The following is a 27,861-nucleotide window of genomic DNA, read 5'->3' as shown; positions in this document are numbered from 1 at the left end:
TTCTTGCTTCCCTTCAGTCTCAAGGATGAGAAAAATAACTGCTGCTGAATTCTGCAGAAGCAGATTTATTAAAACTAAGAAGCTACTGTCACATTAGACTTTGGCTCCTGCACATTAATTTTCAGTATGTATACATAGGGGTATTTGGGGGTTTTTTTTGTAGTGTTCCTGTTTTAATTAGTGGATATTCCAGAATCAATCACTACTGCTTTGTGGCTGATCACAGAAACTATCACAGCTGAGATAAGCTCAAAAGTATTATACAAGATTAATTGTGTCATGAAAGTGTTTAATACCATATGCAGTTATCAATGTAGCACATGGACACTGTAAAATTTACAACCAATTGATCTCTTTGCAGCGATACCATTAAAACTGTCATGTCAATCTTTCATGCTATTCCCCACACACAGATATAATGAGAGGGGACAGAGAATCCAGCATAGCTCCAAGTGCTACCTCTCACATATCCATAACACTGGGGAAAACAACATTATTTAATGACTCAGAAAGGCCTGTTGAAGTGCAGGCAGGATGGCCCTCACGACACAAGCAATCAAGTGGCATATATGAAACAGCCATAGGGGAAGATGAAAAACTGTACACCTGACTTCTGTTAGAGACATCTTCTAAAAGCCCGCTGTGACATATAAAGCTCTCAAAATAGTCTTGGGAAAAGCTTTGCTGCCCAAATATTATTTCCCAATAGGGTTGTACAGTGAATGTTGTACAGCACTCAAAAAAACAGAATCACAGTGTTTTGACAAGTGCGTAAACCATGGAAATGGAAGATTATCAGTTTCCAGAGTAATCTGTGTAAGGAACCAGGCTCTGTTTAATCCCTGGGGTGACTCAAAGTTTAATGACCAAACTTTACTAGAGATTAAATTGAAATACCACTGGCAAATTAGGTTGGCTTACAGAAATTTCAGAAAGGAGGCTGGGTCACTCCCTCCTACTTCTTATCTGTTCAGAAAGTGCAGTATCTCAACTAAAATCAAATAGGAGGAAGACCAATACAATGCAATATAAAACCTAAATTTTAATTTAGGTTTACAGATTCACAAATATAGCAAGCAGACTTAGAGTACACCAATTCCCACCAGGATTACTTCAGACTTACTTAGGTACCCATGAGCACACTTTAGCTTAGTTTTTATCCTATGGCTGACTACAGTCACTTCACACAACAATAATGGTACGGCAATTAATACCAGTTTACATGAGAAAAGAGTCCGTTCAATATGATAATTTACGTTTCTTGGCAAAGTGTTGAGAAATTGAACTGAAGGAAAAGGATTTCTCTAGGTAACTGTAGAAGCCCTTCAGATCCCTGTGCCCTGTTTTTACAAGTAGCTGGTGTAAAATGGGAGACAACACATTACGGTAAATCAGCAGTTTGGGAAAATGTTGTAGGAAAACATCACTACAAGCCAGGATGCTGGTGGAGTTATGTCTGGACTACGTTCTTAGCCTGACCCATCATGGATATTCTTAAGTTCTTCACAGAATCACAGAATTGTTTAGGTTGAAAAAGACCTTTAAGATCATTAAGTCCAACCACAAATCATGCAAATAAATCCTTAAAGGGTGCAAGAGTGAGGGAAAGAGGAAATAGTCAAGAAACACCTGTATCCTGGAAATTCCCAGCTCCTCAGACACTTTAATTAGTAGCCGACTGATTTGTTTTACAGATCTGTATCTTATGCAGCCCAATATATCAAAGAATCATAAATGTGAACTGCAGTCATCAACCAAATGAGTGGTATCAAATACAGCTTGGGCAGCTTCCAGTACACACCTCAGTGCACCAATTGCTATTCTGATTCATGTGGTATATGCAGTAGTTAAATCTGTAATTTTCACTGCAGCCTTTGAACTGTTTATGATATATTATCCTACTTATTTATGGATTTTTTAATTGCTACATTAAATTGAAAAAGTTCATAAAGTCTGACTGCCAGGAAGACCATCAGTCCACTCACTCTCAAAGAGGCTTCTATGATGGAATCAGTGACTATCCTTTTTTATGTAAACCTCTTTTCAAAACTATGGTCGCTGACAACAGTCAGAGTGATCACAATGGTTCAGACGGCCAAAAATGTCGTCAAAAATATAGGACACTGGTTTAGAAGCAAGAGGTTTACTTTTCACTCTTATCACCTGCAAACCCTCAGTGAGCTACTCTTTTGTTTTCTCTTCCATAGAGGCTATACTGAACACCTTCACGAAGTGTGTTACTGATATTAAACTATCAGCATCACCTCAATAACCTTCAATTCTTTCACAATATTCACATCTGGCAAGTTTTGCTTTCTTTGGGAATTCTTTAACTAACAACATTGGCATAGCATAGCCTGCTGCTGGACGATTTTATGTTTAGGCTACGTTTCCATCCTCAGAGCTTCGGTCTTTTCAAGCCACAGCTTTAGAAATACTGAGCATAAATCTTAAAGCAGTCTACCATGAAGAGTCTTTTACATTACAGTTAATTAAAGAAGTTCAAACTGTACTTGTTCCTCTGGCATTTGGCTTCCTCAGTAATTCAAGCAACAGATCCCCTGAATACAGGAGGAGGGTAGCTGAAGTCTGTGTTCTCATAATTGAAATTCATTTTCATGCTGCATGTATTTTGTACAATCTGGACTCTGTAAATGATGCAGACATCCTCAGACCCCATTCTTCCCCACACTCCTTAATGTCATCATATATAGGGGAGGTGTGGTATTTTCATTATGTAGGTGAGATTTAATGATCCTTTCTGCTGGCACTTCTCTTGCTTTCCTGGAATGACTACTGTGAGTAAACAGTCTTTTGTTCCCCTTTTCAGCAGCAGCCTTACAGACCCACTACTGCACTTCTGCAGTGTAGATGTAATTTATGAAAAAAAACGGCCTAGTCCTACTTGCTGGGTTTTTCTTCACTTCACTGGCATAGTGACTTGCCAAGCAGCTTACAATTTTCATGAATACAGCTGGAAAAGCACTGCCACCTCCGCATGATTATCATGAATGCATGTACTGATATCGCACGTACCAGTCTCTGCTTCAAAACTTGGTGAATAGAGGTAATTCTCTTTAGAGGTAATTCAAACTCTTCTGTGTCAGTGATTGCCTAATTTACAGCAGATCCGTGCATCGGCAGCTCTATTTTGCTTGAGCACAGTTGTAGACATTCCAGCACTTCAGAAAATCAAAGGTGTCTTCTATTACTTTCTCAATCCTGATTTAATTTGCAGCATCTACATCGCACCATTAAATGAAAGAATTGATGGCAGAAGATTTTGAATAAAAGTAAATGTGCTTTAAAAGTTGTGGGAGTTGGTTAAATCCCTCTAATATATTATCTGTATCATTTATTTGTTTTCTGGATTTAGGAATGTATTAGCACTAAAATTCCTCTTGCATTTGATAACAACCATGTTTGTAACTTCTCTATTCATTTGTTGCTAACTACCTCCAGTATATTTAATATCTACACCAGCTAGTATAGACAATTTATCACTAAAAGCAAAAATTATAGTCTCTGAGGACAGATTTAATAACCCTAGACACGGACATCAACTCATACTTGTTTTCCATTCTTAAGCACCTTTTTTAGTTCAGTAGCAATGGAGTACCACAATATTCTGTTGCTAGAGGTGACATACCTTCACTGAAACGTGACACTGATATTTGGAACTCATCTGAAAAATAATGAGTCTGAGACACTTTGCTTAAGAAAAGTTGTATTAACCCCATTGCCCTGGCCAGACTCCAAAGTGAATAATTACGTCCTGTCTAAAGCTTTGAGTAACTGCATCACTCTCCTCTTCCTCCCTGTAACTCCAGTTGACATCAGTTGTACTGTACTACCTGCAGAGCCAACTTAGATCATTAGTTCAATAAACTTCAACTTACTGCCCTAAAACTTTGTGCATTTCTACTCTGCTCAGAAATGCTGTTCCCTTAAAACAACTGCGAGTTGGAAGAGACTAAACCACATAGCAATACACATAATCTTGGTTATTCCCCACCAAATGCAAAAGCTACTACATCAGGGAATACTATGCAATACAGTGCAACATGAAATAAATTTCCCAAGTAAAAAAGTCCATAAAACTTGCTAGAAGGAAAATAAATCATGTCTTTCATGAGGAGCACACATAAAAATATGTTTATATGGCATCCTCAGCAGCTCTCTCCCAGGAACATTCCCAGCCTCTGTGGTGTGTCTTATTTTCAACATGACCACAGCACCACCACTCTCCCATCCCACTTAAGCCTAAAATGCTTCTCAGAATTACCTTCTATGAAAAATACAGAATAAAAATGATTAGGCACATTTCTCATAACGTTTTTCATCTGTGCTGGCCTGCTAGAAGTAGATTTCATACACAGGTAGCCATTTCATCACTGCAAAGGCTGAGAAGACTGTGAAGATATCTCCCATCATGGACAAGCCAACTCCACATGTGCACAGTGTTGTCAGACCCCTTAATAACAAAATATCACAGGAACTTGGAAATGCAGGATCTAGTCTTACAAAAACTTCACGGCACTGTTGATTGTCCTCTTCTATGCTAACTGACTGCATCATACAGTCTGCTTCATGTTCTCACTCTGCTCCATCATGAAGCCAGTGAAGTTTCTTGCCCTTTCTACTCCCACTGGGAAGATTCTGCCTCTAACTTTCCTATTCTAATTTAATTTATTTTGATCCTGAACTTAAGTCCAATTGTGTGTTCTTCTTCCTATGTTACTTCCAACCTACATGCACTTAGTAGAAAGCTGATTGAATCAGTGTCCTAATTGTTACCTTGAACTTCGTATTAGTAAATTTCATTCTACCTCTACAAGTCTGTTCCTCAAAACCACTCATTTCCCCGTGCTCTTCTTCTGTGCTAATGATGGAAGGACACAGTAATTTTCACAACTACTTTTTCGAGCTCAGTCTCCATTCTGTTCCAGGTCTTTAATATTCTTACTTCAAGTAACTATACAAAATCCTGAACACTCTACATTAATGAACTTGATTGGCCCTCCCTCTTAAGCTTTCAAACATTTGCATCAGTTGCTGTTTTGCAGTAATAAGCTGTTATTTCACCCATCCTTTCTCCCAGCTCCTGCTTTCAAGTTCCTTGAAGACCATATTGTCCTCCCAATTTCTGGGCACTCAGTCACAGTTGCCAAGCTGAAATATTACAGTCTTTTGACTCTAAACAGCACTTGCTTTCCAATAAATGTTTGGAAAGTGAAAGCATCACATGATACTTAATCACTTGTCAAATACATTTCTCCAGTATTACAGAGATCACTCCAACCTTAAGTGAAGAGATTCCCCAAACTCATGAAGTATCTTTTACAACTTCCCTAGAGCGTTTTTTTCTGACAGTGACTTCCTATTCTTTCATTGCCTGCTACATTTTTAATTTTTAATATATTTCTAAAACTATTTCACGATCTGTGCCATCATTTCTCTTTCACAAATAGCTAATGTCTTTCAATAATAGTACTGCAGTTAAGAGAGATACTCTGCCATTTTTTTCTGCTCTCTGCTTCATATCTCCAAATATTTTAATTTCTGTATTTTCTTCATGTGCTGCCATCAGCTCACAAACAATTTGTCTCTGCCCAGATTAGGTAGAGAATTTACCAGACTACAACTCTCATCAATATTTATGCTTCTGTCTTACTAGAAAAAGAAAAGTATTAGAAGAGAAAGCATCATAAGAGCAAATAGTGGCTTTCAGCAAATATAAATCAGAAAAGAATTCTTATGGGCTTCAAGACAAAGGCAAAGCAAGTGCTTTATAAAGACATTTCAACAGTCAAGTCAAAGCAAATAGTGACTTTTGAATCATTGAACATTCAACTCTCGAGATGGCTATTAAAAAGTTTAGGTCAATTTACCCACTAACCCACCCTCTAGAGGCAAAGTGGGGCAGATGATACTCAGAAAGCAAAAGTAAACAATATATGGTTTCCAAATTAATATATCCAGCAAACTATATAAATTATTTACCCAGTTTGTATTACTTAAAGTTGGTAAGGAGTGACAGTTCAGCACCGGGAAACCAGTAAGGACTTGATAGTCCAGTGGTATTGTCTGAAATCTTGCGTTCTTATTTGGTTTCTGTCCCCAAAACCAGGAATACAATGAAATAATTCCAGGGAGCACACAGATTTCTTCTTTCCAATGTTCACTGAATCACAAACTGTGCATATTTTACCATAAGCCACCTTAGTAACTGGTTCTTTCCCATTTAATTTGAGTAAACATAGTTTTCACTTTCAAAACACAAGCAAAGTAAAAGTCCTTACTCGGAACAATTAGCTCAATTTCTTCTGACATGGCAGTTCCCAGCACATTGGATGCATAGCAGCGATATTTCCCTTGAAAATTGGTGATGATTCCACGGTTTTGAATAATGAATGTTCCAGAGTTGTTAGATGCAACTATCCTTGGGTCAGATAATAAATCAAACGGCTTCCCATCTTTAGTCCAGTTGAAGCTGGAAAATAATAAGTGTTACTAAGGACAGATCACAGAATAGAAAGAAATATGGTACAAAACCAGTGGTAAATATGGGTCCCATAATGTACTATCAAAATTAAAGGAAAATTTTGATATAAGAGGAGAGAGTTGGATGGTAAAATGACAACTGTGCTACTATAACTAGAGTTAGCTATTGGGCATGTCTCTCCTGTTTGACACTACTTTTGGGTAACAGACTGCGACATAAAATAAGAATACCAAGCTTAAGGCAAGGACAAAAAAAAAATCAGAGAGGCCATCTGGGAGAACGAGAACTACACAGTGAAAGGAACTAGAGGCTTGTGATAAAGTCATGTCTGTGGGAGAGTTGGCACTTTGAACTGGCAAGGATTAACAGGAGATACCATGATCAGACCCAGGAGAAACCACAATGACCTTATGGAGTCTCTCCTGGTTTTCACATAGAATTGCTTCTAGTTTTGATGCTACTGGGGTGTGATTTTGATGACCGCTAAAGAATTGGTCATAATTTATGTATCTGGACGTCTCAGATGGCTTGAAATTGTGCTACACTAATTCAATAGCAGAGGCAGTCAGAAATTACTGTAGAACATACATTTAGTGGAATATGTGCCTCTTTCAACATTTTGCAATGTTTTAAGAGAATAAATTAACGTCAACAGAAATGTAAGTTTTGGCACTTCACTAGTATTGGCAATACTGCCTTGCTACAGTATGGAGGAGAAGGTGGGCTCCTGTTGCCTAACCAGCACTATCATAAACTTTTAAACATACCAGAAAACTTTTCATTGATCCACAGACAAACAGTGAAACAAAGGAAATCTGTTAGCATATTATAAATTAACACTCAGAGCGCAATTAAAAAGGATCAAATCATCTTGATATAAAATAAATATAAAATCCTGCACTTGGGGCACAACAACCCTATGCAGTGCTACAGACTAGGAGAAGTCTGTCTAGAAAGCTGCCTGGAGGAGAGGGACCTGGGGGTGTTGGTTGACAGCGACTGAACATGAGCCAGCAGAGGCCCAGGTGGCCAAGAAGGCCAATGGCATCTTGGCTTGGATCAGAAATGGCATGGCCAGCAGGTCCAGGGAGGTTATTCTCCCTCTGTACTCGGCACTGGTGAGACCGCTCCTCGAATCCTGTGTTCAGTTCTGGGCCCCTCACCACAAGAAGGACATTGAGGCTCTGGAGCAAGTCCAGAGAAGAGCAACAAAGCTGGTGAGGGGGCTGGAGAACAAGAGGAGCGGCTGAGAGAGCTGGGGGTGTTTAGCCTGGAAAAGAGGAGGCTGAGGGGAGACCTCATTGCTCTCTACAACTACCTGAAATGAGGTTGTGGAGAGGAGGGTGCTGGGCTCTTCTCCCAAGTGACAGGGGACAGGACAAGAGGGAATGGCCTCAAGCTCTGCCAGGGGAGGTTCAGGCTTGACATCAGAAAAAAAAATTTCACGGAAAGGGTCATTGGGCACTGGAACAGGCTGCCCAGAAAGGTGGTTGAGTCACCTTCCCAGGAGGTGTTTAAGGGACGGGTGGACGAGGTGCTGAGGGGCATGGTTTAGTGATTGATAGGAATGACTGGATTTTATGATCCTGGGGGTCTTTTCCAACCTAGTGATTCCATGATTCTGTGAAAATAACAATTACTTTTTTAAAGCAAGTTTAGATTGCATTGCAGAGAAAGAAGCAGGAAAAGATTAAAGAGCAATGACATGAAAACCAGCTATTAATTTAGCCCATACACCATGCAGTGTCGAAAGTCTCAAGAAGAGCTTTTACTATGTTATTATTACACTTTTTGTTGATCACATTTTCACTGAAAATCTTTCTTTTTTATATCAGTGTAAAATACATAAAGCTTACATTTAGATATTTATATGAATAACGCCTTACGCACCGCTGTCTATAGACAAGGTATCTAATAAAATGCAAATGTAGTCTCTGAATACACAATTTAATGCACTTGGTATTTTTAGGGTTAGTGTGAAAAAGGTAGAAGATCAGCTAGGACCCTTTGATTACTCGTACAGACCTCCTATCTTTTGCAGCACAGCCCAGAAAAGGTCTTCTAAATCATGGGGTGAACTTAACACATGCTAGAGAAATGGAACATCTCCCAGCAAGAAAGAGGAATGTTGACATCTATTCACAGAGTGGAAGTGATAGAGCAACAAAAGATGAATGTTTTAAATGGAAGCCCAAACCTTAACCTTGACCTACGGTGAGGAGCAGGTTACTGTACATTAGCTATTCCTCCTCTTCTCAAAACCAGAACAATGTTTGGCAAAGGCTAAAAGCTTGTTTCTCCAGATGAAAGCAGTACTCACGTGGGCTGTGGGTTTCCTCTAGCTTCACATTTGATTGTAAAGTCCTCATCAAAAGGGTAGGCAACCTGGGTGTGAGACTGCTCTGTGATTGTTGGAAGCTGTGCAACTGAACACAAAGACGTACTGGGTTAAAACACCATTCAAGCAAAACTGTGTCCCGCTCAGGTCCTTTCTTCAAGATGGACAACGCCAGGATTGCCTTACTCCTGCAAAGAGTGAGGCTTGCTTTAAGGAAAAAAAAAAAAGGGATGATGATCATCATCTTCCTGGCACTGACAACACTCTCTCCTCCCAAAACTGAACACTATCATGGCCTCAGCAGCCAGAAGTAGCCTTGACAGCATTGACTGTGTTCAGTCAGCCACTCAGGGGCATCATTGGTGCATACTTTCATGCATAACCAACCCATCCAGGTCAAAGGAGAGCTGGGGCCATGCTAAAGCTCAAGCCAAAGCATGGAGGTGTGCACTGATAAATTTATTCACCGATGAAGTCAATAACTGGCTTTTTAATCTAGATACAGATACTTCCACATGAAGTAGCAAACTGCTACCTCCATTCTAGAAACAACTGCCAGGACATCCATGGATTGCAAGGGTGACTTAATACTCTTTCCAGGACACAGTACACGGAACATCCGTTAATAGTAACACAGTCACACAATGATGTTTCACTAACATTTTATTTCTAAGGGAATTAAAGCATTATGAGTGTCTGTAATAGAACCACACGAGGGAGAATGCTCCCCACAGTGCAGAGGGGGATAAGAGGATCATCACATTGTTATAAAAAGCCAGCAAGAAAATTAACATGTTCTTTGCTTTCCCTTTTAAGTCCAAGAAGCTCAAAGCTGGAGCAAAATGTGGTGTCTTGCCATACCATGTGGTTTCAAAGCCAAACACTTCCGAGCCCACCAGCTTCACTGATCAGACATAATTCCTTTTTATTAAAATATAAAATGATCCGTTAAAGCAAATTAAGGGCTAAATGGTTCCCCTGTGCAGGCACTTAAAAGCAGTGTAAGCTCAGTTTGTCCCTCACTGTATAGGCATAACTCCAATTTTGCTTTACTTAAACACAAGGAATATATGTGGTACCTTCCTCTAAAAAATTCTTCTTCAAAATGCTGTTAAACAACTTCAGATAGCTTTGGGAAAATATCCTATAAACCTGTTTGTTTGCCTTCTCCTTTGCAGCTGGGGCTACAGGCAGACTCTGGAGTGGTAACAGCTCACAGCAGGTCCCCACGATGCCCTGAAACTGGCCCATGTCCTGCTCTGAAACTACAGCACCCAAAACCCAGTGAAAAGACAACATTTCTTTTTCCTTGGGCTTATTTATTTATTTATTTATCCGCACGATAATTCATTCTAAACCTAATATGGTTGAGGTGTGATTTGTTGTGGTTCTTTTCCCCCAAACCCCTGTAGTTTGTAATCCTCCTAGTCCATTTATGTTTGAAAAATATAAAGCCTGGGAGGTCCGGGCAGTACTCCAGGCAGTGGGGTCCACTGACTTTCACTGGATTGTCCCCTATGAGCCTCATCCCATATTTTACACGTGTCCTGAAACCACACCAGCCGTGTAAAACAGGCAGTTTGAATGCATCACAGCCAGAGAGGGATAAAGGAAGTGCTCCCCAGGGCAGCATGAGAGGTATAGGAAATACTCTCTGGGGACTCATGTACGCCCTGAGACATACACCTGCTCCTCTTGCAGACTGAAATGGCAGGTTGCAAGACAAATAAGTAAGGGTATATTAACTTTAAACACGCTTTGGGAAAATTCAGAGCCAGAATGAAGAATTTACGTGAAGGACAAAAATCAAACGCTCCGAGACAAGTGGTGCATTGGATCACAAGCACCAGATATTTGTTATTAGACAAGTTTACTGCTACAGTTTACAAAGGTCCAAACAAAGTAGCTTACATTTTTTTCACATACGAATTCCCCAAAGGCCATGTTCTGGCAGAATTAAATTCAAAATTGAACAACTGAAAAGCAGGATTTAATAATTTTTTCTTCAGGGAAAGGTTTTTTTTTTAAAAAAAAATAAAAAGAGGCAGGGAATATGAAATCAAAATAGCACAGTGTTCAGTAAATAGCTACAACTCACCTGATAATGGTATTTCAATAGCTGCTGCCAAACTCAATACAAAGAAAAACAGGCATATGGTGATCCCTCTTGTGCTTAACAGCATCTCCATCACTCTTATGTAAACAAGGAGTCCAAACAGAATGAGATACACCTTATGCTTCCTCTCACCGTCACTTCAAATCAGATGTAAGGATGTGAAATTGAAAGTCTAGTGAGGAGAAGAAAGAGCCATGTTAGCTTGCAGTATTAACTTGGCCCTAACAAGGTTACTAAATTAAAGCAATGCTTCAGGATTTGCAGCTGCATTGCAAATTGCAGTAAGTGGTACAATTTCGTCTCCTCTCTCTCCACCCTTTGGCTCTGGGAAGGTTTTCTATTAAATTTCTAGTAAGAAAATACATGCACAAAAGTACAAATCCATTACAGCACAGAAGTATAATTATTTTTTTGTTTTGCAATTAAAAGTAGTGATGGCTTAAAAGGTGGTATATTTGTAATCATTCCAGTTCATAAATTTTTCTAATGAGAGTTGTGTATGTTGGAAAGTAATGTAACAGATCTAATGAGAGAAATTCGGTATTCTAATGACCTTGTTTGCAAATCTCCTATGTCTTTTGTCTTTCATTTATGTTTACAAAAAGACACATTCATAGTTTAGTTCACTAATAAGGACCAGAACATGAAACCTTTGCTTTTCCTCCATAATCCCAGAACTACTATATGTGGGTTTTACACAGTCCATTATACACCCTTAAGTTCCGCATTACAAGGCAAAAATGTCAGGCAGCTGCCAAAAGGAGACATATTCAGCTCTAATGAGCATTTAAGTGTAATTCACAAAGGAGCAAAGAGAATTCTACAAATGTGGCTGTACAGAGGATTTCAGTCATCACCATAATTCATAGTGTCTCAGGGAAATATTAACTGGTGTAAGATACATTTTGTACCTGTGCATCTTCTAACACGTAGCACTTGCAGGACATCAGACTCGAGAGAATTTAGACCTCAGTTGTCAAGATAATTTTGCAAGAGCAATTTTCAAGATAAGGCTACTATGACGGCTGCAAGTACCAACCTGTCAGCAGCCCAGCCCAGCACATCACAGTGAGCTCTGATTCAAGCCACTGAGTGCACAAGCAGAGCTGTACAACTACAGCAATGTGTCCCCAGACTAAGCCTGGCTTGCACACAGCTCTTGTATCTTTGCACACACCACCCAGTTAATCCAGGGATCAGAAAAGCAATGCTGGGATCACTGATAGCAGCTGGCATGCAGGAGCAGGCAGGAGATGGGACCTGGACAGCACAGTGGGGACACTCACCCTTTCCCAGCACAGCTGGCTGCAGCTGGAGCAGAGACAGTGCTGAGCCGCACAGCCAGCACCCGCTGGTCCAGGATGCTTTGCTCCTGATGATTGGTTTGCTAGACCTCTGCAAAACACAGGCATGAAGCAGAGATTTCCCTTTCACCCAGCACACTTCCTCCTGCATAGTTCTTAGAGATGAGCAACAGCTTCTGCATGGCCCCTTCTCCAGAGGCATTAGCAGGACAATTTCTGTTCACTTGGTCATCAGATCACGAAAACTTTCTGGAAGTTAACGTATTTGAGACCAAAATCCCAGGGTGATGATTGAAATTGGCCGACAAGGGGACAAGAGACAGACACTATAATCACATAAGCCTCATGAGGCTAAAAAACAGATGTCTCATAAGTATCTTAGGCACTGAGTGTTCACTGATGGAAGAAGCCAACTAATCTGCTTAGTGCCTTGTTCCACAGAGGGGGATGGCACAGGAAGGCACTGAAGGGGATGACAACTTGCTGGCTGAGCTGCAACCCCTAGGTTGTGCATGTGTGCAAAGCAGGCAGAATCAGGCAAGTTCTGCATTGTGATAGTTGATATTTCCCTCAGTTTGATTACTCCTAACTCTGAATTATGAGTAATAGAGCTCTCCAGACTTCAGTCTAATAAACTCTGGGCTGTATCACAGCATGTGGCGGTACACACGACCCACAGCTGCACAGCAACCCCAGCCTGCAGCCATCTGATTGCTGTACAACTTCTGTCACTACAGGACTGGGCTCACCTACTCTGCTTTGCTGGTCCTGGTAGATGCTCAGTTCCAGCGGTATCTGTGTCATCAACAATAAAACAATTGCTTTGACAGCAAACCCTCTAGCCACACAACTGCAATTTAAGCTCATAAAAATCTGATCAGTGTTGCTTCCTGCAGACGATACATTAGTGGCAGCAAAGCCCTCTTCTCCCCCAGTCTGCTGAGAACTCTGGGGATGAGAGCATCCTGTGCCAGGATGCCAGCCAGAGAAAAGGGAGCTAAGATTACAGGAGGAGTGCAGCTTGCTTAGGCTGCAGAGTGAGGAGTAGGAAGTTTCTTTTTATATAAATGTTATAAAGCATTTTATAGATTCAGATTAAAATAAAGGAAAATGAAAACAGCTAACCCATTAGCTCACACTTTCCTTTTTTTTTTTTTTAATAAAGTCACATAGAGCAAAGAAGAAACATACTAAATAGAAAGGATATCCTTTATTGTGTGCTACGGCACAACTCACCCCTGCAGGCTGCTGTAATTAGTTGGTCTGTCTAGCACCTCGCTCTTTTTCCCATGTTGCATACTAATGTAAGGGGCTGACAGCTCCAGCATTTGGAAGCAGCGAGCACTTCAGGTCTGATGGTGCTGGACTCTTGCACAGCAATTGGATACCTACAAAGGCCACACAGAAATCTTCCTGCAGCTGCATTTAACCTCTGCCATTTTTATCTGTGGCAGTTTCCACACGGGTGTGAATCCTGGGGCGATGTGAATTAAGCAACAGTATCTTTGCAGGGTTATTTACCTAGTAATAACTCTCCAGCAAGATAAGCCTCCTCTTTGTATTTATATATATTACCCATAATGGAGTAGCACAGGTGTTATCGTGGCTGTGCTGGTTGTGACAGCAGTTATTAAGGAAGGTTAACACTAAATGCACATCTCCTCCGACGTGCTCCACTCAGCTAGTCGCTCTTCTGTGCCCTGTTCTGGACAGTGACAGTCAAGATCAGACTGGTCAAGATCTATGTTCTCCCCACACGGAGACCAGTGTCATGCTATTAACCTTATTTAAGGTGATGTATAGACAGGGCTGCCAAGTGTTAGGCATTTTGTATGGCTGTCACGCATTTGGCTGTCCTACCAAGCCCGAGGCCCACAGCTCAGCTGAAACTGCAGAGTCCCTGATTAAATCATCGACCTCCCCTCTCATCTCCAGCACCCAAACAACCCTGAGCTCCTTCCTAAATGAGTAATTTCAGACATCCTCCAGAAATTCCATCCATCCCAACCTTAAACACAGCTACATACCCAAACTTCACATAGCACAGTCTTTCACTCCTATGATGATTAAAATCCAAACCAAAACTTCTCATCTTGTGTCAATTCCTAATAAATGAACAATTTAACTGCCCAAGTAATTTAGAGAAATAAAGGAGGTACCGCAACACAAGCACTTGGCAGCTACAGGCAGGTTCCACTCTCACTCGTGCCAAAGCACAACACTCTCCTGGGGTCTAGTAAGTGCCAGAGAGCAACCCACGTAATCCTGGCCTTGGTGAAAACCTCAGCCCTGCTCTCCAAGCCAGTGTGCTGGATCAGGCTCAGAGCTTGCTGTAGACTCATGCTTTGTGCCAAAAATCCCACATTCTCCTTTGTTCCCCTGAGGAGTCTGATGCAGCATCCATTGCACTGGGGAGAGGGATGAAAAATTACCAATGAAAACCTTTCCTTGGCACAATGAACTAAGGTGTATTCTACAACAAATGTTACATTTATGATGTCTCCTCTTCCTTTTTCTTTCCCCCCTCCTCCCTCCATTACTATCTTTATGTTCTCTTTTCTCTGCCTCAGGCTTAAGCCAAGTAATTTGAATTCACTGCAAATACTTATCTGTAGTTCCTTACCTGCAATTCATTATTTACTGTGCTGTTCAGTTAGTAGTAAATACTGATTGCTATAAGGACAGCTCATTTGTTTGTCTAATGAGCTGCCTTTAACTTACAGTGAGCAAATCTTTCAAATTATCGGTATTTCTAAGGAGCAGTGCAGTTCCAGATTCCTTTGTTGTATGCCATTGCTTCCAGAAGTATGTAATAAAAATATTGGACAAATAAACAAGAAAAAAAGAAATTAGATTTCCACTTACCTCATAAACCTAGTAAATAATTTTTCCTACATGTAATTACTACATTAAAATTGCTCATAAATAGTAGCAGGATGACAGCCAAAATTCCCAGATTACTGGTCTACGGCTTCCAAGACAAATTATATTGCACTACTAAATATGGCATCAATCTCAGCTGTTTGGTTCCCTCTTAAAATATGCAAGATTTGGTCCCTTTATAAGTCATGTACAGCACAAATATTCATGAATGTACTGGATTCCCACAGCTCAATATTGGTACATTTCTGAGCTGACCTTTTCATCAGCTAGAATCAGATTTAATTTTTCAGTGACATGTATGTTACAAGACTGTTAAACAAAAGTAATACGTAATTAGAGATTACAGACTTTGTGGTGGCCTCAGTTACAGCATAACAGAGTAAAAGTTTGGAAAAAACTGCTTCATGGAACGAGAAATAAAAATTTGGTTATTTAATTACACCATACGTTGCAAGTTAAGTGACCATACAGTATATGAGCTTCATTAAGTACTCCCATTCTTTCCCAGTTACAGTCAGTGAAGAAGAAAACTATCCTATCCACAGTCAAAATATCCCCCATTCCAAAACATCAGTGGTTGCTGCTCAGTCAAGGGCTGGGTTTTACCTATAGATGATATCAGGACTGCAAAGAGCATCGTGTCTGACCACATCCTAGCAAGCCCCAGACAGTACGGTCAGGGTTCCGCTTGGTGAGCACTGATGCTCCAGAACTGATGCCCTTGCCTCCATCCCTAAACAGTTCAGAGCCTGAGGTGATCTCAGACCCATCGAATGGGGAGGTGGCTCCCACCTACATAGCCCCTGAAGGGAGGCTTCCTGAAGCTCTACCACTTTGAAGGCTTCTTACACAAGGCTGGTTGTGTGAAACCTGGAGAAGGTAAGATTTGATCAAAGATCATAGTGAGTGACCTGAGATGCTGAAGAAATTGAAAGCGGAGGGCAACAGGGATGCCCCATCTGTCTGTTTCTACGCTCACCGTTCCCATCTGGGTGTCCTGGTTAAGGGGATGCTGTAGGTGGCAGCTATATTGACACATAATTTCTACTCAGAAAATGTTCACCATCGCCCCAGTGAACCTCCATGCCCATTTCTCTGCTCCACTCCAGAGCCTTCCAGCTAACTACTGACAAAAAATTACACAAGGCAAGGAAATGTCTTCAGTGTGGGACAAATGGCTTCCAGCAGCTCCCAGAACAAGGACCACAGTCCCCCGGGACAGAGAGCCCCAGAGAGCACACAGGATCAATCACCATTGTGCTTTTCCACTGCACAAGTAGCAATACTTCCCTACTTCACTAATTAGCTAAGAAAGGTCAAGATTTATGACACTGAAAAGCCTTAAATGTAATGCTACTGCTACAATATTTATGCAGCTATGGTTCTGGGTTTGTTTTTTTTTTTGCATAATCACTAATGTGTTTGGAAAAGATGAGAAGGAATATTCATAACAACCCATCATTTTACTTCAGGTGTCAATATTATATGTAGATTTCCCCTAAAAGCTTTTTGACATCCCAGTGTTAGCATCAGGGAGAAGATAACCTTCACTTGACTCTACCCCAGTTACCTATTTTTGGATATTGTCAGTTCTCAGAAAAGCAGAACAAGATGCATATGCTAGAGGTGATTATTTTAATCATCCAAATCAGAAATATGTTCTTTCTTCCACGGCAAAACATTTCCATACCAGGTACTACACTGCTGCACATAGGCATGAAGATTTTTTTTTTTTTTTTTAGATGTAATTCTGCTCCCAAGAGGTTTAGTGAGAGAAGTCTTTGCATTATTTATCCTGCCAAGGACTTCATAAACATTATTGGAAAGCACATGTAAAGTAAAATTTTCAGTGCAGCTAAAGATTACTTTACAAAATTTATGAGTTTTAAATATGATTGAAAGTATTATGCCTTCCCAGTTTTGTAATCCATCGGTCTTCCAGTTTCTCAGACCACAAAATACTTTAGAAGTGTGACGGAATGAATACAAACAATAAACAAATACATACACAAGGCTGTGAAGTGTTTTACAGTAGCACAAGCAGCAGTAAAACATTCACTTCAATAATCAATGTAAGTAATAGAATTAATTTCCCTGGGACAAGGATTTAAGAAGTATCTAGGGATTTTGGGAGCCCAGCCTGTCAGGTCCTGGTTTTCTGGAAGAGAAGTCAAACATTGGCTGCACTGGGGGCCTCAGATGGGATCTCCCCAGGCAGCCAGACACAGCAGGGCAAGAGCTGGTCCCTGTCTCCAAGCCTGTGGTCTGCTCTTGTCCAGCTACGCCTGATGTCTCAGCTTGATTGGTTTTGCTGATTGTGTGGAAACTCAATTTATGCTGTTCCTGTCTGAGATCTACCCTGAGCTAAAAGGAAGGCGAAAAGGTTTACAAGCATTTCCTCAATCCCAGGAAAAGGCAGCCAGCACTAGCTATCCATTTTTGCAAATACTTCCTGTCTACTCCCAGCTGTTCCCAACAAAATCCTAAAATATAATCCCTCGGAAGTCTCAGTAGATCACACTCTGTGCTCTCAAACTGCTTAAAAGCCGTCTGTGAATGGTTAATGTTTTCTCTTGCTCATCGCTCTGCCCGTATAATGGCTCAGCACCTGACAGATTTGATCTGATTTGTTTCATATATCTAGTAGCTGAAGCAGTGCACTACTAAATCACAGAGTACAAGGACCATATTTCTTAAAGCCTTGCATGTCTTTTACACACACACAATGACTGAAATCTACAGAAATTTGGTTTCTAATTGGAACGAATTAGGTTTTTAGTTTTTACTTTTTCCTTACTTCTTCCAACAAGTTCAACTGGATGGCTCCTTTCAAGTCAGCAAGAGTTCAGTTTTTAAAAACAGTGTGGAACTGAATACTGTTTCTAGCAACACACAGTATTTAATCTTAATATATTTTATTTTTCAGTATCCATTTTGGTCTATCTGCTCAACCCATGCAATGATAGCATTTATAAACTTTAAGTCAAGCAATCTTAAATAAAACTCCCCACTTTTGTATTTGCTTCCTGTGAAAATTTGCATGAGCAAGCTTAAGACCTGAAACTTTTGATAAAACTACCAATTTAATACAAATTACACAAATAGCTGAAAACAAAGTTTGCTTTTGCAGCTGTGGATATTCATAATGGAAACCTACTCTAAAGTAGCAGCCCTGCAAAGATGGTCAGGAGATCAGGTTTGCCAGCTGTGTCAGATCAGCTCTGCTGTAAGCTCAAAATGCCCCTGAGCAGCACTTGTAATGGAGACTCAAAAGAAAATCCAGCATGAAAATCAATACCTGGTTTAGCTTTCTCATAGCCAAAGAAATAAATGTTAACTGTGAACAGTACATTGTTTATGACAAATATGGCATTAAACTTTAGTTATAACATTATTGACACGGCACTTACGAGTAAATTGAGACAACCATTGGTGTGGTTATTTCTACTGTTAGAAGCACATAAACCTGCATGCCTTGCAGCCAAATTCCACCATGATGGATGTTTTTAAATATATGAACAAATACAAGCATCTGTATTGACTTGAAGAGCACAACGGTGCTTAACCACAAGTGGGACACCAGGTCACATTGAAATTGCTCTGGCTCAGCTCTCCTGACAGGGCAGGTGCAGTTAAACAGCAGAAGGAGTGCAGAAGGATCCTTTCCTGGCATCTACATCCTCCCCACTTCTTACAGCTGCTTGGAGCCTATCTGAGCTAGACACTGCATCTAATCTTCTGTCTGTGATAGCTATCAATGGGCCTACCTTCCACAAATTTAAATGCCTTTTTCATTTTTCTTAATTGATTATATATTTTGACCTCCACCACCCAAGATAATGAGTCCCTCTGGAGACCTTTACTGGCTCTTCTGAACTTCATACAGGTCCTCCCCTCCACGTCACTTGGGATTGTGCAGTTCCCTGTACCCCCCTCCTTGCAATCCCACTGCCAAACTGACGATTTCATCCCCATCCTGTCCCTCAAGCACCAGAGCACATGCATGCAGAGGCATAATTTAGCTGCCCACCTTGGTCTCAGGTTCTGCTTCTCTGGACAAACTCACTGCATGTAAAATGGTTCTTTCCCAAGTTCACTTTTGGAGTAGGTCAACTGGGCAGCAGCTCTGAGCAGTGGAAGCACTGGGCCACTACAGCAGCTATTTTAACAGATGGGTTTAGGTGTGCAGACACAAACTTACTCTTTCCTCGAATTGTACCCAGTCCATATCTTTACATTTATCTTCTAACCTTTTTTCAGTTCTACTGTGGCAGCAATCTCTCTTTCAGGGGAAAATCTGGATTTAAGATAGGGTACTTGAGCTGTAAATACCATATCTTGCAGCATAAACTGCTTGCATAAATGTTTTGCTGACTTCTAAGAAATCTAGAATTATTTAATTATCAAGTTTCTAAGGTATCTACAGTTAAAGTTAAATTAAAAATAACACAATGAAGTTTTATATTATGTTTCTTCATTGCACTATAAAGTGTGGTTTGCATAACATCTACACAAGTCACCATAAGCTTCCTGGCTTTATATATATATATGCACATCTACAGATGTAGGAGCAGTCCAATTCCCCCACATGCATTTGCTGTATTTCCTTTTCTTAAAGGTATGGCCATCCATTCATTCATTTATTGTTAACCAATAAAACTCTTACAGCAAAGAAGATAACACTGTAGTAGAGGACTGTTGTGAGCATGGCTTTTTCACAGATCTACAAATACACAGTGACAATCACTTTCCCTTCCTGGTAAGAAAACACCACAGATTTGAGCTTTGCAGATACATCTGAAAGCATCCAGCCAGTTAAAAATTAAACTATTGTCTGAGGCTTTTGCCATTATATATTTCCTTGAGATATTACATCTCCTAAATGAGCTTACCACATTTCTGTTTGAAACTAATCTTATATTAATTGCTATTTTCACCAGCGATTAGAATTGCAACCCATAGGTCAAGCATGAAGCATAAAACAAAGTACAGCAGCAACTGGGCTGAATGACTGGGAATGACGGCATATCAGCCACACACAAAAGAAATAAAAACGGGATGCAGTTTGTTTTCAGATGAGACTGCAAGCGACAGCCTCCTTCCACAGACAAAATGCAAATTCTCTTGAATTTCAAAATGAATTTGTGGCAAAAGCAATTTCTTCTTTTGTATATTCACCCTCCCTCTTTCAAAGCACAAAATAATAGCAAAATCATCAGCTTTCTCACGTTAGTAACAACAAACAAATGTGTTCTAGTAAAGCAACACCTCCTAGGAGAAATCCTGCCTCACCTTGAAAACCTCTCTTGAAAACCAGCTCATGCCAGCTAGTTTTAGCTATTTAAGTTCTTGCTCTGCAGCACATTGTTCAGCAGCCACAAAGCCAGGCAGAGCCCTATTGAATTGGAAATGTGGGCAGGGGATCTGCCAGGCAGAACTCCTTGCAGGCCTGGAGTCTAATAAGATTGTTCATTCAGCATAAAGCTCAGTGAAAACAGCATATCCCCCTCCCAAAGGCACACACAGAGGCTCCTAGGAAGTCTGCCGCAGGAGACATGCTGCACTCCATCAGGTGATAAAGGAGGGAGAAAAATTTACAGCACCCGGTATCTAATGGGCTCCATTCGGTGCAGGAGCATTCCCCATGCCAGGAAAATCATCTGACAACAACAGAAACCCCCGTGGAGCAATGAGGGTTCAGCTTTCTGTTGGTGATTTTCATATCATGGGTTTGTGTTTACTTCACAGTTCTCTGTGCTGATAGTAAGGTGACAATATGAATGGGGGGGTGCGTGTTTAATTGCAAATTAACTGTATAAACAGCAGAAAATAGCTATTATTTCCACTTGATCCATTAAGGATCATTTTTTACTGATGTATCCCGGACAGGTAAATTCACTCACAATGTACAACGCTGGTGAATACTGTCAAATACAAGAAAAACCCTAAATCTGATCCCACTGCTTCATCTGTGCCAGGCTAGATGTATGCTCACAGCACTTCTCTCTGTCATGGACTCAGGTAAAGCTCAGCATGTTCCCAAGATCCCAAGAGGAAAATCCTGACAGATTTCACTCATGAAATCTTACAACCAAAGAAAAACTAACATCAAAACTAAAGCAAATATTCTTCTGCATCAGTTATTTTTGCATCTCAGCACAATAATGCTAGAACACAGTGAAAGGCATAGGGACACTGCGTGTTTCTAATTTAAATTGGAGTCAGTGACTCATGAATGGAGAGTTTTACATCAAGCAATCTTGTGTACTTTCTGCCTTCCTCTGATTTTTCCTCCTTCTGTGCAACAAAAGAGATTAGCTTTTCCAGCTTCGTGGAGGATCTCACAATGCTTGCTTTTGCTGATAAGTCAAAGATATTAAGCTTCCAACATTTCCCACATTACCAGAGATACAAGGCATTACTTTAAAAAAATAAAAAGAAGTGAAATGCAATGATTTAACCACATACACTGCATGAAATCACTTAACTATACAAGTAAAACACCCTCCATGTCACTGCTAGACAAATCCTGAAATCCTGGCATGCCCTGCTTGGACACGGAGTGCCTCTTCCCAAGGCACTGGGCCAAACCTCAGTTTAGGTTTGCTTCTACCTGTCCACACTTACCAAGGGGATTTGCAGTCAACCAATGAAAAAGCACCAGAATTCACTTAGGGCAATAAATGTAGAATTTGATCTAGTTTATGTATTAGGAAGTCTAATCGCTTGAGCAAACAAGACAGCATAAGAGAGGAAAGGACATTTCATCCTTACTCTGCATTTCCTTCTTTCCTTGTGTTTACCTTAGATGCTAGAGTCTACAGCAATTTCCTTTTTCCCATGAAATCTTTACTGTTAAAATATAAACACTAAGTTTACAGAAAAATACACATGTAAAAGTCCAGCCCACATATATGAGACACTCGTTTCACTCATAAGCCTTAGGAGTTGTTTCAGTCTCAGCAGAGGGATATGAGAAACTGATGGGAGATGGGTTTTGTCTGGAATCTCCAGGGAGGAAAGAGTTTATAAATTTAATTGATGTGCTTGAGACATTCTTATAAGTAGCATAATGCTACAATTTATCCGGTCATTGTTTTGTTTCAATAGCTCCTGTTAATGGAAAGGTTTTGTACTAAGTGTTTTGGGGAAGCTGAGTTGTGGATAAGGTGAAGAATAATTCTGAGCATGGGCAGCAGTTTTCTGCACTCGCTCATGTAGTTCTACCATTGCAAGAGAAAAGCATCATTTGAAACGCTCTGGATCTCAATGATTTTTTTAGCTGCAACAGTTGCTACTCTCCATTAATGTCTTTTTCAGAGCATTGAATCAAAACATCATTCAACTAAACTGAAGACAGTTGGCTGACAATATATTGAATATATCTACGGTAGCTGTGAAAGAAAGGGAAAAGACTTCGTAATCCTGTTTCTCTCTCCCTGGAATCCATGTTCATCATCCCTTTCACTACTGGCAAGATGCAGAAAAGCAGTTGTCAGTGACTTCATTATTTTCAGGTGATCACACAGAAGATCTTTTACTAGACAGATCACACACACACATGCTCTATTTTAAGGAACAGCTGACCTTTAGAGACACAGTTTGACTCCAAATAGGTCCCTGACAGAGAACAAAGAGGAAGCAAAACATGCAATACATATGCTATCCAGACAGTCTAAAAACCTTGAAATACATAAGATTACTTTACAAGTACCAGAAGCAAAGAGTATTGAAGTAAATGGGGCAGCTCTAAGTCCATTTCCTCAGCTAGCTGGTGGAAGTTTGGTAAAGCATCTCCTGAGACCAGGCAGAAACATTAGAAGCAATCCAGAGGTAGTGCCCACTAACCACACAAGTGTAGTTACATCATTACTTTTCCTTCCCTTTTACCTTTAGTGTTTTGCTTTCCATGAGAAAAGGAAAACACATGCACCTAAACTACATCACCAAATATTAAGTCCAAAAGCTGGGGCTGCTGCCAGTTCCTCATGATGTGATTGTACAAACACCATACACAAACACACCGTATTTTCCTTTTTTTTTTTGGAAAAATATGAACTCTACCTTGCTGGAAAATAATTTAAATTAGAAGTATTGCAAAAATCAGGAGTGGAAAAATTCTGCTTGAATTATTAATATCTGTTAAGAGTTACATAAAAATGTAAGGAGAATCCTAATGTTAAATGTCAAACATGAAGAACCACGGTCTTCATTATCCATTCTGCCCATAACACGATGTTCTTCAGAATTCTGAAGTGTGACTTTTGCTTACCAGCCTGTCTGCAGATGTATCTTATTAATCAATCACATGCACATTAGGAAAAAGTGTTCTCCATGTCACACACATGAAAACTTATTATATGCCTCCTACACAGCTTCTATTGCATAGAAAGAGAAATAGTGCTGGTCGTATAACAATCTCTCATTTGTATTGCATCATGTGGGTATATCCACTTTATTGCCCTCTAATTATTATCTCACATAATTGATTATGCACCTTAGAAAGAATAACAGTCAGTTATTAAAAAGATAATAACTGCACAATACCTCTCATATACCTAACTTGCAAATATCTCTGACTTATGTTCTGATTCTTCATGCTTTCTTGCAGCCAGCTGTGAGCCTACAAAGGTCCCCAGAGCATGGGAAGAACTAGCGGCATGGCTTCACAGATCTGAGCATTTCAAATAGCTCTCCCCAACACATACAAATGCATGGATATCCCACGCTCTTCTTGCTTGTCCATCCCAACTGGTGCATCCATTAGATTCATCCCCTTGGGGCAAACAATATCATTTATTATATAGCTGAACTAGAAGTTTGATGGATGCTCTTAGGTATTATCTGAAAAAAATGCAGCTGTATTATTAACAAATAATATTTCATGTTAAATAAACACCATGAATTCTTCAGAGGCCCGGGTCACAGCATGACAGATCAAGAAGGAGCAAAGGGAACTCACAGAGCCCTATAATAAACATAGAAAACTGCCCACAGCTAGAGCAGTGCCCTGGCATAAGGACTGAGGCCAAACCATCTGCAGCAGGGAGCCACACACTTGTCTATAATTTAGCCAGTGAATACTAGAAAAGAACTAATCCTGTACCTACTAACATCTGTTTTATTTTACAAGGCAGAAAGCCCAATGGGAGCCTTCTTCTTTTGACGTTGTACATCTAAAATACGGGTAACAAGAGCTGGCATGTGATTTATTGACCTCCTTGACACTTTCCCCTCTACTTTTTGGTAACTTTTTGTGTAAATCTCCCAGAGCTTGAAGCGCCCTGGTTTTCTAAACAGGCAGAGAAGGAGATAATGGCTACTAAAGACATTGCAATGTAAAAATGAAAACCACTTCTGCCATTACAGCACTTGCCCTTTGAGCTTTTCCCTCCACTGTCCTTTTTCTCCCTTTATTTAGCTGAAGTTATTTAAAGGACAGATCTCTGTTTAAGCAGCTGCTGCCATGACTAGTTGGTCCAAGCAGGTCTTTTAATTAAATATTTGCTGCTGTGTGAGTTTTCTCTCCCCTCCCCAATGTCCTTACAGACGTTTGTTCTTGCAAAGATAACAGGTCTGCTAAGCAGCCTCTGCCTTACCCTGCAAGGCCCCCTGCACTACTAGCCCCATAATGATATGAAGTCTCCATAAAAAGTTATTTTATGATACACATCATAACATTTGCTACCAAGGATAACCATCAACAATAAGGAAAACAAACAAAACTTGCTGGTATATAATAATCATTATAAATTATGTCAGTTACATAATTAGACTTCAGTAATAACTATGGCATATCGCTTTATGGCATGGTAAATTGGCAGAGCATAAAGTGAAGCAGAATTGTTCACTGTGTTCATCCCAGCAGGTAACGCTGGGAGTAGTATAAAAGACAACTGAGTTGACCAAATATCACCAAAGGTTTGACTTGCTCAGGGAAAAGTGGCTTTCCAAGTGATGTTTCACAAAGCAGGTGTGTGTCTTAATTCATTTTTACCCCATCTAAACATGACTCTGAGATTCTCAATTATTCCCATGCTGGAAAGAGAGTCAAATGGTTGGACTCGATGATCTGGTGGGTCTCTTCCAACCTGGTTATTCTATGATTCTATGATTCTAAGAAAAGCACTCCTATCCATTAGATCCAGTTTGACATTGGAGGTAGAAAAGTTAAAGGAAAATAAAACAATAAATGCTTTTTGAGCAAAGATGTTTCAACAGTGGGCATGAACATTCGGTGTACCACTCCGTGCAGAAATGAGAACACATCAAGGGATGAAGCTGAGCAGGAAAATTGCTGTGAAGCTTCACAGAGGAGTGCAGGACTTGGGGCGTGAAAAGGAGATGGAGAGAGAAAGGTTTCAGGAAAACAGAGGCAGAAAGAAGAATACATGAGGAAATTAGATGAGACACCAACAAGCCTCATACAGCTATGCACGGCCTCAAAGCAGCTGCTGTTAGAAGTAGATGAGAGGGTGAACAGATCCTGGGAGAGGGCTGATACTGTCAAAATAGCAAAGAATGCAGACGAGTGAGGGATCAGTGCTTGTGGAGCCAAGCAGCACAGGGGCTTTGGAGAATTTGTGAGGCAAGAGCAGTAACTCATTGGGGAAGACATGAAAGAGAGACTGGGTCTCAAAGCACTGAGCAGGGAACTGAAGATCCCATGATGGCAACTGCAGTCTGCAGGTATCGAAGGGAAAAGTAGCTCACTGAGGCACAGCACAGTAGTGAATTCTTCATTTGATGGAGTATTGCAAAGCTGTCTGAATTCTCTGAGTTGAGAAACACACGGGGAATTTATTTCAAAAAGAAACAGTAATAGCATCAAGCAAATATATATATGTATATATGTATTAAAAAAGGGAAATATTAAGACAGAAAACATTGTACAAGCTATTCAGTTGGATTAGCACACTGGCACAAGAGGACTCAGTCCTTGTTTACTCTAATCTATACCAGACTGTATCCTTTGAGGTCAGGATAGATGCTCCTGACTGACATCACTTTCATCAGCAAAAAAACCCCTAATCTTCTGTTTCTATGGGAAACCTATCAAATTCCACTCATGCACCAGATCTCTTCCCTGTTTTTCCAGATAACAGAAGCAACTAATAAAGACAAGCATTGTCAAGTGACAAGAGTGTTGGGGACACTCTCTGTTACCTATCTTAGGAAAACCTTTCTTGGAGGGGTTTATAAAACATTACCAAATAACTGCAAATCAGTGTGTTTCCTGAGAGAAACAGAAAAGGGCAGTATCCCCAGCTCCTCTGCCTTCCTCAGACACATCTGCCAGTAAACCCAAGTTCATTAGCACTCTCCTGGGTGCCAAGCAGGTAAATGCAAACTGGCAACATGCAGAGATCTTTCAAATCAGTAGAGAAATCATGGAGAGTCTGAGAGCTATAACAAAATGCCTCTTACATTTAGAAGTATCCAGAAAATTACAAAAATCAAGAGTAAAATCTCTAGGTAGACTCCCACCTCTAAAGACTTCACCAAAGTCCAAGCACTGCCATGCTGCAAGCACTGAAGTAAAGACAAACAAGTTTCCTCATTCAGAAGTAATGCCTTTGGCAGCTGCTAGTCTAGGTAAATGTTAAGTTTCTGATACCTAATTTTGTTTGCATTTATTTTGTGACAGTTTCTAATTTTGCAACTTTTGCTTTATTAGTGTGAATGTTGTTCTCATTTTTAACCTGTCCAGTTAAAGCTTAAAGAGGCTTATGTGAACTTGTTGGGCGTGAGAAATACCACTTTCACACTCAAAGAAATCAGTGTTTTCAACAAATACTTTAAGCCTCTATAAACCAGGACAAGTTTGGGCATCCCCTAGCATTTGGGAGTGGTTTTCACTAGCTGCAAAATTGGATCTGGGGCTGCTACCAGCAAGCTTCAGGCCAATGGGAACTATCCAAGAAGCTGACTTACCTCTAGTACGGCTTCTCCCTCCCAAATGGGCAACATGGGATTCCAGAAAATATCCAGACTGGTGCACAGTGTGGATCACCTGTTATCAGACCTAGAGGACTGTTGTACAGACAGAACTAGTGTTGCAGAACATGTCTCAGTGGAAAGCAGGCTGAACCTAACCTAACGCCTGCTTAATGTGACAGGTCAGCAGTCTGTAAAATAGCTGAAGATGAAGCACACACCCTGAAATATTCAGCTCAAACACATGCCTTTACTCGGGCTAACCAGCCTAATTGGAAAGCCTCTCAGCAGCAATTTAGCAATGAATAGTCAGAAGGGCAGCTTTAAGTTTCATCAGAAAGGCGGCACTACCTTTGCTCTAGGTCTTTGCAGAGATCAGGAGTTGAACTCATAGAGTCATGGAATCACCAGGTTGGAAGAGACTCACCGGATCATTGAGTCCAACCATTCCTATCAAACACTAAACCATGTCCCTTAGCACCTTGTCCACCCGTGCCTTAAACACCTCCAAGGAAGGTGACTCAACCACCTCCCTGGGCAGCCTCTGCCAGTGCCCAATGACCCTTTCTGTGAATTTTTTTTCCTAATGTCCAGCCTAAATCTCCCCTGGCAGAGCTTGAGGCCATTCCCTCTTGTCCTGTCCCCTGTCACTTGGGAGAAGAGGCCAGCACCCTCCTCTCCACACCTTCCTTTTAGGTAGTTATAGAGAGCAATGAGGTCTCCCCTCAGCCTCCTCTTCTCCAGGCTAAACAACCCAAGCTCTCTCAGCCGTTCCTCA

General features: G+C 40.5%; 1 protein-coding gene across 8 annotated transcripts in view; it reads right to left on the bottom strand.

Moving 5' to 3' along the window:
• The window catches only part of CHL1 (cell adhesion molecule L1 like), a 141,734-nt gene that overhangs the window by 50,801 nt on the left and 63,072 nt on the right, over positions 1-27,861 (bottom strand). For all 8 annotated transcript variants that reach the window (XM_069866246.1, XM_069866251.1, XM_069866252.1 and 5 more), the window contains 3 exons: positions 10,942-11,131; positions 8,826-8,931; positions 6,303-6,493 (listed from right to left, as the gene is read on the bottom strand). In XM_069866246.1, the coding sequence (XP_069722347.1) occupies positions 6,303-6,493; positions 8,826-8,931; positions 10,942-11,032 (388 nt within the window). In that variant the 5' untranslated portion in view covers positions 11,033-11,131. The remainder of the gene's footprint in view (positions 1-6,302; positions 6,494-8,825; positions 8,932-10,941; positions 11,132-27,861) is intronic.

The sequence above is a fragment of the Phaenicophaeus curvirostris genome, chromosome 11 (genome assembly GCF_032191515.1).
Source record: "Phaenicophaeus curvirostris isolate KB17595 chromosome 11, BPBGC_Pcur_1.0, whole genome shotgun sequence".
NCBI classification, from domain to species: domain Eukaryota; kingdom Metazoa; phylum Chordata; class Aves; order Cuculiformes; family Cuculidae; genus Phaenicophaeus; species Phaenicophaeus curvirostris.
This window is presented reverse-complemented; position numbering and strand designations above follow the sequence as displayed.